The sequence below is a fragment of the Scylla paramamosain genome, unplaced genomic scaffold (genome assembly GCF_035594125.1).
Source record: "Scylla paramamosain isolate STU-SP2022 unplaced genomic scaffold, ASM3559412v1 Contig4, whole genome shotgun sequence".
NCBI classification, from domain to species: domain Eukaryota; kingdom Metazoa; phylum Arthropoda; class Malacostraca; order Decapoda; family Portunidae; genus Scylla; species Scylla paramamosain.
In genome coordinates, this window is record NW_026973669.1 from 3,014,994 (window position 1) to 3,027,500 (window position 12,507).

General features: G+C 38.7%; 1 protein-coding gene across 3 annotated transcripts in view; it reads left to right on the plus strand.

Moving 5' to 3' along the window:
• The first annotated feature begins 256 nt into the window (after positions 1-256).
• The window catches only part of LOC135096524 (uncharacterized), a 13,126-nt gene continuing 875 nt past the window's right edge, over positions 257-12,507 (plus strand). Inside the window, exons 1-13 of one of the 3 annotated variants that reach the window (XM_063998057.1) lie at positions 257-410; positions 1,523-1,605; positions 1,818-1,902; positions 2,081-2,146; positions 2,263-2,440; positions 2,587-2,807; positions 2,959-3,139; positions 3,353-3,443; positions 3,985-4,149; positions 4,650-4,780; positions 5,206-5,220; positions 6,483-6,572; positions 7,480-7,707. In XM_063998057.1, coding sequence (XP_063854127.1) covers positions 338-410; positions 1,523-1,605; positions 1,818-1,902; positions 2,081-2,146; positions 2,263-2,440; positions 2,587-2,807; positions 2,959-3,139; positions 3,353-3,443; positions 3,985-4,149; positions 4,650-4,780; positions 5,206-5,220; positions 6,483-6,572; positions 7,480-7,707 — 1,607 coding nt within the window. In that variant the 5' untranslated portion in view covers positions 257-337. The remainder of the gene's footprint in view (positions 411-1,522; positions 1,606-1,817; positions 1,903-2,080; positions 2,147-2,262; positions 2,441-2,586; positions 2,808-2,958; positions 3,140-3,352; positions 3,444-3,984; positions 4,150-4,649; positions 4,781-5,205; positions 5,221-6,482; positions 6,573-7,479; positions 7,708-12,507) is intronic. The other 2 variants (XM_063998058.1, XM_063998059.1) reach the window with 2 other exon arrangements.

Here is a 12,507-nt window from a genome sequence, read left to right on the forward strand (position 1 = left end):
AGATCCTTATAGTGTAGGGAGCCAGATCGTATTGGTAGACGCTAATACCCAACAAAAACAAGTAAATATGAACATTTTAGGCCATTATTGGTATTACTGTATATTTTTTACCCATTATTGGTTAATGTGAGTGTTATATTGAAAAAGATCAAACCCTGAATACAAATACAGACAAACTTAATATATAAACACTTGAATCCTACAACACAAAAAACATCGATGCTCTTTTGTTTATAGCTCCTTGGAAACGGCGGAAGACCACGTCACTTATTGCTAACGGGTCGGAGACAGGGAGAAGAGGCGGAGACGAACGTATTATGTTGAATTTAAAGTAATAATGGCAGGGAATTTAGGCGAGACGGTGCGAATATCAGACAAGGAGGCGTTCAGAGTGTTAAATCTTCCGCTGGGTGAGTGATGAGTGTATAAATAAGGCAGCAGTTGTGAGGAAAGTACATGTGTTATTGTTTGTATAGTACAGAACTAGCGGGTTTGTTTACTCGAGATTTCATTAATTTTCAGAGTTTTTATTCGTTTATTTGCACGTGTTTGTGTTTGTTTTCCCTGATAATTGTGTAAAGTTCCGGTAAATTTATAGTTTAAGCCAATGTCCCCAATCTGTACCCACGGCCTACGGCTTTATTATTAATTTCCGACAAGTAGTGTAATCATTAGAAATTATGTGAATATTGAGAAGTAATTGTCTAGAGTCCTTACCGGGCCTTATTACTGGTCTATTCACTTCAATTCTTTTACACATACCTTCACATGCACCTAAAACATCATTTTAAAGTGGGGGACAAATGCCCCCTTCCCTCTAGTCGGTTAGGTTAGGTTAGGTTAGGTTAGGTTAGGTTAGGGTAATTGTCTAGAGTCCTTACCGGGCCTTATTACTGGTCTATTCACTTCAATTCTTTTACACATACCTTCACATGCACCTAAAACCTAACCTAACCTAACCTAACCTAACTTAACCTAACCTAACCTAACCTAACCTAACCTAACCGACTAGAGGGAAGGGGGCATTTGTCCCCCACTTTAAAATGATGTTTTAGGTGCATGTGAAGGTATGTGTAAAAGAATTGAAGTGAATAGACCAGTAATAAGGCCCGGTAAGGACTCTAGACAATTACCAACAAAATGAGGTAGGTTATTACCACGTAGTGTGTAATGGCTTAAACTATAATAAAACCCAAGTTCCTTCTAGTGTCGTATTTTCGTGTGGTCTTCCTTCGTTCTTTCGTAAATGTCTTTAAATAAATCTTATAGGTAAATTGAAGCTGGTGTCGGGTTAGGTTAGGTTAGTCTCTCTCTCTCTCTCTCTCTCTCTCTCTCTCTCTCTCTCTCTCTCTCTCTCTCTCTCTCTCTCTCTCTCTCTCTCTCTCTCTCTGATATATAAATGTTAATGTCAATGAAGAAATAATGAAAATAATCTCTCTCTCTCTCTCTCTCTCTCTCTCTCTCTCTCTCTCTCTCTCTCTCTCTCTCTCTCTCTCTCTCTCTCTCTCTCTCTCTCTCTCAGGGGTGGACAAGGAGGCTATCACCAAACGATACAAGAGTCTTTCAATTAAACTCTCAGCTAGTCGATTACAGGAGGACAAAAAGGTAAGACTATTATTGCTACTACTACTACTACTACTACTACTACCACTACTACTACAACTACTACTAATGATGATGATGATGATGATAGTTATTAATGTTTTCCTTTTTTTTTATTTATTTTCTTTATTTTCTCTACATTCATCATATTATTATTACTATTATTATTCGTCTTACTACTACTACTACTACCACTACTACTACTACTATTACAGAGGTTGGAAATGGTGATTGCAGCTTATCGGCAACTCCTTCCACCCATTCCTAAGTGCAGCAATAGGAACAAGACACGACACAAAGGTTAACAATAGTTTTAATGAAAGAGGAAGAAGAAGAAGAGGAGGAGGAGTGAAAAAATATGAAAAAAAATGGTTATATTGTGTTTTTTTTTCAATAGTTGTGTGTGTTTGTGTGTTTGTGTGTGTTATAGGTGTTGTTGTTGTTGTTGTTGTAATTGTTGTTGTTGTTGTTGTTTCAGGGCATTCGAAAAGTGTTTATGAAGATTATGATTCTGATGAAGCCGGCTCGGATAAAGATTGGCGAGGTAAGACTACTACTACTACTACTACTACTACTACTACTACTACTACCACCACCAAGAATACAAAATGCCAGCTCTCTCTCTCTCACTCTCACTCTCACTCTCTCTCTCTCCCCCAGTGCTGTGTCGGAATGGAGACTCGCGCTGCCAACTTTCCCAGAGTGTGGTGGATTTGACGGAGGAGGAGAGGGAGCGAAGGAAAGTGGAGAAGCGGAGAGCGAAGAGGAAGAAGAGGAAGGAGAAGAAGAAACTGGAGAAAATAGAGACGCAAATATTGAATAAAGGAGGCGAAAAGAGGTGAGAGAGAAAGAGAGAGAGAGAGATGAAAGAAAAATTATTATCATTATTACTATCATCATTATTATTATTGTTATTAATCTTTTCCTCCTCCTCTTTCTCCTCCTCCTCCTCTTCCTCCTCCTCCTCCTCCTCCGCCCCAACAGAGAAGACGAGTCACCCTCCGAGGAAGAAGAGGAGGAGGAGGAGGAGGGCGAGGGAGAGGAGGGACAGGGAATCGACCCCAACTCTGCTTTCGTGGCTAATGCTGCAGCTAAGTGGGGGGGTGGGGGGGTGGGGGGCAGGCTGGGGGAGCGTGCCCCTCGTACTCAATCGCACCCTGCCCCACCCCGCCCCCAGAGCAGAGAGGAGAGGATGGATCAGGGAGGTAAGTGAGAGAGAGAGAGAGAGAGAGAGAGAGAGAGAGAGAGAGAGAGAGAGAGAGAGAGAGAGAGAGAGAGAGAGACCATCATTATTATTATCATCACCACCACCAGCTAACCTAACTTAACCTAACCTAAACTACCGTTCCCCCCCAGCAGAGGCCACACCACTACCCTCGGCCTGCCAATTAGCGAAACGAGGCAACGAGGCAGCCAATGTGGGGCAGTACGTGGCGGCGATTAAACTGTTCTCGGACGCCATCGCTCTCGACCAGACCGACCATCGATTCCTCGGCAACCGGTCTTTCTGTTTCAACCAGCTGGGGTACCACGAAAGGTGTGTGCGTGTGTGCGTGTGTGCGTGCGTGTGTGTGTGTGTCGAGTCTGGCTTGATGTATAGATAGATAGATACAGTAATTAATCTCTCTCTCTCTCTCTCTCTCTCTCTCTCTCTCTCTCTCTCTCTCTCTCTCTCTCTCTCTCTCTCTCTCTCTCTCTCTCTCTCTCTCTCTCTCTCTCTCTCTCTCTCTCTCTCTCTCTCTCTCTCCAGGGCCCTACAGGACGCAGAGAGGGCCATCACTTTAGCACCGCAGTGGGCCAAGGGACACTACCGCAGGGGAACAGCACTCCGAGACCTGGGCGTAAGTAGCGAGCCAGCCTGTCACTGTCATGCCCTTTTTTTTCAGTATCTCAGTGTTTTTTTTGTCATTTATGTTGTTGTTCACCTCCTCACTCATTACTTCTCATTGTTACTTCCACTGCAGGCTGTTAAATTGTTAAACTGTCACTGGAACCATGAAAAACACCCTTGAGAACCCCAACAATGTCCACTGCAGCCTGTTAAACTATTAGAACCATGAAAAACACCCTTGAGAACCCCAACAACTTCCACTGCAGCCTGTTAAACTATCAGAACCATGAAAAACACCCTTGAAAACCCCAACAACTTCCACTGCAGCCTGTTAAACTATTAGAACCATGAAAAACACCCTTGAGAACCCCAACAACGTCCACTGCAGCCTGTTAAACTATTAGAACCATGAAAAACACCCTTGAGAACCCCAACAACGTCCACTGCAGCCTGTTAAACTATCAGAACCATGAAAAACACCCTTGAAAACCCCACATAACTTAACCTAATCTAGCCCCAACACCCTCTCACTGCCTCCCGCTCCCCCACAGAGGTTCGTAGATGCAGAGGCGGCCTTCAAGGAGGTGCTGAGGCTGGACGAAACTTGCAAGGAAGCTTACGAAGAAATTAAACAAATAATGATTAGTAGAATTATCGAAATGGGTTTTACTCAAGGACAAGCTATCAGTGCTGTTGCCAAATATTCTACTGTGCAGGTGAGAGGGGGTGGGGGTAAGGGGCAGAGAGAGAGAGAGAGAGAGAGAGAGAGAGAGAGAGAGAGAGAGAGAGAGAGAGAGAGAGAGAGAGAGAGTGGCTGGTCTGTTTTCCTGTGTGTTGAAAGAAATGATGAAATGTTTGAATGGGTTAGTTTGTGTGTGTGTGTGTGTGTGTGTGTGTGTGTGTGTGTGTGTGTGTGTGTGTGTGTGTGTGTGTGTGTGTGTGTGTGTGTTTATAATAATTAAATAAACAAAAAAATGCATATCTTAATCTATTTTCTCTCCCTCCTCCTCCTCCTCCTCCTCCTCCTCCTCCTCCTCCTCCTCCTCCTCCTCCTCCTCCTCCTCCTCCTCCTCCTCCTCCTCCTCTCTCCCTTCCCTTCACCCACCTACCCACCCATCACACACACACACACACACACACACACTCCCCAACCACTGTAACCCCAACTAACTACCTCTCCCCCTCCCCCTGTCCTGCCCCTCTCCCCCCCCCACAGCCAGCCCTGGACGCCCTTCTGTCAGGTGAATTTAGGGAAGCGATAGAAGATGTGTTTTATTCAGATGACGAAGACGATTTTGTGAAGAGAGCGAAGATGAGCAGGGCAGGGACTAAGGATGCCAAGATGAAGTAAGAGAGAGAGAGAGAGAGAGAGAGAGAGAGAGAGGGAGAGAGAGTTTCATTCATTTCATTTATTTATTTATTTATTTATTTATTTATTTATTTATTTATTTTTATTTTTTTATTTATTTATTTATTTATTTATTTTGAGAGAGCTTCGTTTTCTTTTTTTCTTTATTTTATTTTAGTTATTTAATTCATTTTTGTGTGTGTTCGTGTGTGTGTGTGTATAGGTGACACAGAGAGACAGAGAGAGAGAGAGAGAGAGAGAGAGAGAGAGAGAGAGAGAGAGAGAGACCTTATATTCAAACTACCAATTCTTTCAGTCTGATTTTCATTAAATAAATCTAAAAATACTTAAATATTAAAGACCCCCTTAAAATACCAAAAAAAAGAACAGAAAACGGGAATTACAAGCTTCTCTCCCCTTATAGCTTAAAAGGACACAGGTAAGTCTCTTCATATTATCCCTTACCCATCTGTTAATTAGTCATTGTTGTACTACTACTACTACTACTACTACTACTACTACTACTACTATTGAAGAACACGGGCTGGTAATATTAGGCTGTTAAATAATAATATCTTGTGCAGCGAGGCCATGGGAGGAGGGGAGGCATGCAGTTAGCAAGATCAGAAGAGCAGTTAGCATGAAAATAGCGGTAGAAGACAGCTAGATATGCAACACTGTGGCGGTGAGAGAGAGGCTGAAGACAGTCAGTTAGAGGAGAGGAGTTGATGAGACGAAAAGCTTTTGATTCCACCCTGTCTAGAAGAGCAGTATGAGTGGAACCCTCTCAGACATGTGAAGCATACTCCATACATGGACGGATAAGGCCCTTGTACAGAGTTAGCAGCTGGGGGGGTGAGAAAAACTGGCGGAGACGTCTCAGAACACCTAACTTCATAGAAGCTGTTTTAGCTAGAGATGAGATGTGAAGTTTCCAGTTCAGATTATAAGTAAAGGACAGACCGAGGATGTTCAGTGTAGAAGAAGGGAAGATGAGGTTTAGAAGAGGAGAGGTGGTGTTCTACAGATTGAAAATTAGATCTTAGACCGCTAATGTTGCAGAAGTTAATGAAGAAAAAGTTGAGGGGGGTGTCAAGACACTTAGGGTCGTCAACAGAAAGGCAGTCCGACCTGGGGACATTTATGGTCCCCTCCCCAGATGGGGACTCCAAGGCTGGTGTAGGAGTCACCATGATGATTTTAAAATGTTAGAGTGAAGGGTGTGTGTGTTATTAGGTGCTTGTAGTTTTGTGTGGAGGAAGAGAGTCGTCTTTAGAGGACAGGCTGTGACTGCCCCCTTGTGTTGTGAGACACAAAGGGAAATGTTCAGTGAGGTCACAGCTGGGTTTAATGATAAGTTCACAGCACCCCCTGAACAGTGCTGCACACCTCACTGGGAGTAATTATCGTTTCGGCAGGTGTCTACTGCCTCCTCCTGGCACTTATGACTCGAGTTAAATATTTCTTGTGTTGGTAGTAGTAGTATGTATGTGTGTGTGTGTGTGTGTGTGTGTAGTGTTTTGTGATGTATTAGTTTTAGTTAAATATGTATAAGTATTGTTTGTGATGGTAGCATGCGTGTGTGTACGTATGTGTGTTTGTGTGTGTGTGTGTTAGTAAAATAAATAAATTAATAGTTTAATATGTATTTATAACCTGACCTGACGTAGCTAAACCTCGCCTAACCTAGCCTCATCTTAGCCCACAGAACCCTGAAGGCCTGACATCTCTCTGGGTTGGCAACGTTGTCCCTGAAGTTACCGAGAAAAGTTTGTCACAGCTCTTTGCAAAGTAAGTGTGCGCGTGTGTGTGTGTGTGTGTGTGTGTGTGTGTGTGTGTGTGTGTGTGTGTGTGTGTTAAGGGTGTTTTTCATGGTTCTAATAGTTTAACAGGCTGCAGTGGAAGTTATTGGGGTTTTCAAGGGTGTTTTTCATGGTTCTAATAGTTTAACAGGCTGCAGTGGAAGTTGTTGGGGTTTTCAAGGGTGTTTTTCATGGTTCTAATAGTTTAACAGGCTGCAGTGGAAGTTATTGGGGTTTTCAAGGGTGTTTTTCATGGTTCTAATAGTTTAACAGGCTGCAGTGGAAGTTGTTGGGGTTTTCAAGGGTGTTTTTCATGGTTCTAATAGTTTAACAGGCTGCAGTGGAAGTTGTTAGGGTTTTCAAGGGTGTTTTTCATGGTTCTAATAGTTTAACAGGCTGCAGTGGAAGTTGTTGGGGTTTTCAAGGGTGTTTTTCATGGTTCTAATAGTTTAACAGGCTGCAGTGGAAGTTGTTGGGGTTTTCAAGGGTGTTTTTCATGGTTCTAATAGTTTAATAGGCTGCAGTGGAAGTTATTGGAGTTTTCAAGGGTGTTTTTCATGGTTCTAATAGTTTAACAGGCTGCAGTGGAAGTTATTGGGGTTTTCAAGGGTGTTTTTCATGGTTCTAATAGTTTAACAGGCTGCAGTGGAAGTTATTGGGGTTTTCAAGGGTGTTTTTCATGGTTCTAATAGTTTAACAGGCTGCAGTGGAAGTTATTGGGGTTTTCAAGGGTGTTTTTCACGATTCCAGTTGACATAATTGAAACAGCTTACGCCAAACACAGACAAACAAACAAACAAACAAACAAACAAGTCATGCCTCATACGAAACACCTAGCCATTTACCCGTCAGCTTAACGACATTAACCCTTCTCCCTGACCCCCCCACCCACACAGACACGGGGAGGTGACCAGCGTAAGAGTGCTGAAGGATAAATACTGTGCCTTCGTCAACTTCACTACCAAGACTGCCGCTGGGAGAGCCATGGAGGCGTTACAAGGAAGAGAATTTTGTGGACAGAAACTTTTAATTAAATTCCCAGACAACCCTATTCAACCCAACGGTGCCCCTGCCTCCGCCGCCAGAAGGATACGGCAACATTTAAATCCAGTTGCATCTAAAAAGTGAGGTTTACAGAGAGAGAGAGAGAGAGAGAGAGAGAGAGAGAGAGAGAGTAGTATTAGTAGTAGTAGTAGTAGTAGTAGTTATTATTATTCTAGTTGTGAATATTGGTAAGATATATATATTTACATTAGTTATAGTTTAAAAAAAGAAAGAAAATGGTGCTTTTTATATTAAGAATTGAAAGGCTTGTGATTATTATTTTTATTAATATTATTATTATTATTATTATTATTATTATTATTTATCTGTTTTCTTCATTTTTATATATTATTGAAAATTTGTCTCGTTTATTTTATTCTTGTTAGATTCATTATTATTATTCTATTGGCCAGTGTATTAACTTGAGAGAGAGAGAGAGAGAGAGAGAGAGAGAGAGATGAAATAAATAATAATAATAATAATAATGCGTTGATATTAGTTATGTAATTAGTTACTGGCAATTCTTTTATTATTTATTCTTATTTATTTCATATTTTTTCGTTTCATTTATTTATTTTTTTACTATTCGAGAGGTTGTTGTTGGGGGGGGAGGATATATATACGAGAAGCATATTCATTTATTTTATTTTATTTAGTTATATTACCGTACATTTTCTTCTCCTACCCTTCATTTCCTTTCACCTCAGTTCCTCTCCTTTAATTAATTACCTGTATTCTTATTGCATCATTTTATCTAATTCAGCATGCAACGATTAATTAGGAGCCTCGAATTAATTTTATCAACCCAATTTTCTTCATTCCCCCATTAATTTACCCCGTTTTCTTTGGTTACTTATCGCCGTGGTGTGTTTTTAGGGGGACTTGACAATATATTGGCTGTGAAATTGCTATATAACCTTAAATAACAGTAATACAAGAGTTTTCTTAATATATACATACATACACACTTAAATACAGGAGGTAGCTGTTAGTGTGTGTGTGTGTGTGTGTGTGTGTGTGTGTGTGTGTGTGTGTGAATATTTGAGATTTTAAGTAATTTTTCGTGTTTTTTTGGAGGGCAATACATACATACATACATACATACATACATACTTGGTTAGTGTGTGTGTGTGTGTGTGTTACTGAGATTTTTGGGTGTTTTGCGTGTGTTAAGCTGATATTTTTATACTTTTGTGTGTGTGTGTGTGTGTATGTGTGTGTGTCGCAATTATCTTAACTCATATTTTACTATAAAAAAAAGATATTATTTATAAACTTAACAATTTTGAGAGAGAGAGAGAGAGAGAGAGAGAGAGAGAGAGAGAGAGAGAGAGAGAGAGAGAGAGTAGGTTTAATATTTAGGGAAACCAAAATCGTTTATCTACACTACTACTACTACTATTACTACTACTATTGCAGCAAACTCTGATTCAAGGTCAACATTGTAGAATATTCGTATTATTGCAGTATTTTATTGTATTTATTCATTATTATTATTATTATTATTATTATTATTATTATTATTATTATTGTTATTCTGGGGGGGGAGTGGGTTAAACAACAACAACAACAACAACAACAAGCAATACAAATTTGGTGTGAATAATATTTGTATGAATATTGCAGTATTTTATGGGGAACTGAACTAAAAACACAAAAGAAAACGGAGGAATAGAATTGTTATATTTTTCATGTGATTAATACGCCTCGTTATGAAAATATACAGAATATTCAAATTTGTATGAATATTGCAGTATTTCATGGAGAACTGAACTAAAAGAAACACAAAAGAAAACGGGGAAATAGAATTGTTATTTATTTTTTCTTGTGATTAATACGACTCGTTATCAAAATACACTTAAATATACACAGAATATCCTAGTTTGTATGAATATTGCAGTATATTTGAGGGTGGGGGGGGACGGCGGGGGGGGGGGGGGGGGGTGAATAGACAAGAAAGAAGAAAAGAAAGAAAAAAAAAGGATTATTCTCATTAATAAACACTTCACTATCAAAATATACACAATTATGCAGTTTTTTTTATTTTACTTATTTATTTATTTATTCATTTATTTTTATTGATATTTTTTTGTGGGGGGGGGAGTCGCGGGGAGAATAGAAAAAAAAATACGAAAAAAAAAAGAAAAATATTTGTGATGTTTAGCGAAAACTTAACATTATACTTGAAATACTCTTAAAATAAACTTAAAATACACTTGAAATACACTTGGAATACACTTAATTGTATATAACTCATGGTGAGCGTATATACAGACATGTTAGGGCTGTGTTGGTAGAGGTGAACCAATAAATAGATAAATAAGATGAATGAAATAGATGAATTAATGGATAAATAAATAAATAAAGATGAATAAATAGATAAATAAGATGAATGAATAAATAAATAAAAAGAAATATTCGAACACTTAGAAATAGGAACAAAATAAACAAACAAACAAACAAACGAACGAACGAACGAACGAACACAATATATCCAAAACACTTATAAACAAAAAATAAACAAATAAAAAATAAATAAATAAAAAAAACACACATACTTATATAAATACTTAAACTTATGTACTTAAACAACAAATATCAACTCAGAAAAGACGAGCCCCACACTGCCACGTAGGAAGAGTTCGGTGCAAGAAGGGCACAACACATAATCCCTCCCCTCCCCCCCCCGTTTCCGCCAACAATTCCAACATAGGAAGAGTTCGGTGCAAGAAGGGCACAATACCCAATCCCTTTCCCCCCCTCCCCCTTTACCCCCCACAATGCCAACGTAGGAAGAGTTCGGTGCAAGAAGGGCACAACACCTAATCCCTTTCCCCCCTCCCCCTTTACCCCCCAATGCCAACGTAGGAAGAGTTCGGTGCAAGAAGGGCACAATACCCAATCCCTTTCCCTCCCTCCCCCTTCCCTTCCCCAATGCCAATTAGTAAGAGTTCGGTGCAAGAAGGGCACAATACCCAATGCCTTCCCCCCACCATGCCAACGTAGGAAGAGTTCGGTGCAAGAAGGGCACAACACCTAATCCCTCTCCCCCCTCCCCCTTTACCCCCCAAATGCCAACGTAGAAAGAGTTCGGTGCAAGAAGGGCACAGCACCCCTCCCCACCCCCCTCCACACACACACACCCGCAAAGTTGGCATTTCTTCATTAAAAAAAAAAAGTTTAACCCAGCATGTTTTGTGGTTAATCTTGTCTCTCACAGCACTATAAGCTTGATAACCCTCCCTTTTTTGTCAATATGCGGAGTTTAAACTTGTATTGCTTGAAAATTTGTGAGGTGTTTACTGAATATTGAATTGTGGGTATTTTTTGGGCATTTTTTCAGAGTTGCAATTTATAATCTTCTCTTTTTGTGTATAATTGTTTTTTTTGTTTATAAATTCATATTATTATTTTATCTACCCTCTAATTATAGCGTTTACAAGGTTTAAATTCATCTTATTAGTTAATTTATCCCCAATCACAGCGTTTACAAGGTTTAAATTCATCTTATTAGTTAATCTACCGCCAATCACAGCGTTTACAAGGTTTAAATTCATCTTATTAGTTAATCTGTCCCCAATCACAGTGTTTACAAGGTTTAAATTCATCTTATTAGTTAATCTAGTCCCCAATCACAGCGTTTACAAGGTTTAAATTCATCTTATTAGTTAATCTGTCCCCAATCACAGCGTTTACAAGGTTTAAATTCATCTTATTAGTTAATCTGTCCCCAATCACAGCGTTTACAAGGTTTAAATTCATCTTATTAGTTAATCTGTCCCCAATCACAGTGTTTACAAGGTTTAAATTCATCTTATTAGTTAATCTACCGCCAATCACAGCGTTCACAAGGTTTAAATTCATAATATCAAATCTCTAAGGTTTAAAGTCGTATTATTTCAAAATTTTGTTAAGATATCGGTGTTCAAAGGTTTACAAATTTAATAATGGGTATTTTTTTTAGGCTATTTTGATAAGGTGTGTTCTGTTTGTCAACCACTGAGCGCCTCCTGTACAGTTCATTTAAATTTTTGTTTATTTATTTATTTATTTATATTTTTTTCAGCAAACTGGTGCTTATTAAGAGAAAATCTGTTGTAAAAGTTTTTGTTTTTATTTTTTTATTTCGAAATTTAAACAGCTCAGCGAAGAAAATGAAAGAAAATGTTCGTTTTTTGCTGCTTTTTTTTTTTTTTTTATGTGGTGCTAAGGAAAAGCTTACAAATTGTGCTAGAAATATTTTTATGGTCGGGGATTAAATAGATTGATGAAGAAAACGGAAGACAATGTTAATTTTCGTTTTTCTTTTTTTCTTTTACATAGAAGATCATTATGTATGTGATATTGCGTAGATTATCATAGAAAACGGAAAGAAAACGTTAATATTTGCCTGGTTTTTATGGGTGACTAAGAAAATATTTAAAAAAAATACATAGAAAACCACTATGTATTTGATATTACATACATTATCATAGAAAACGGAAAGAAAACGCTAGTATTTGCCTGGTTTTTATGGGTGACTAAGAAAATATTACAAAAAATTTCATAGAAAATCACTATGTATTTGATATTACATACATTATCATAGAAAACGGAAAGAAAACGTTAATATTTGCCTGGTTTTTATGGGTGACTAAGAAAACATACAAAAAATACAGAAAATCCACTATGTATTTGATATTACATACATTATCATAGAAAACGGAAAGAAAACGCTAGTATTTACCTGATTTTTATGGGTGACTTAAGAAAAATTAAATAAGTGTGTTGTTTATATAGCAAACCGTGTGTGTGTGCGTGTGTGTGTGTGTGTTGAAAGGTTAGGTAGGGAAGAAAGGAAGAAAATGAAATTATTCTTTTATTTATTCACTGTGAGTACG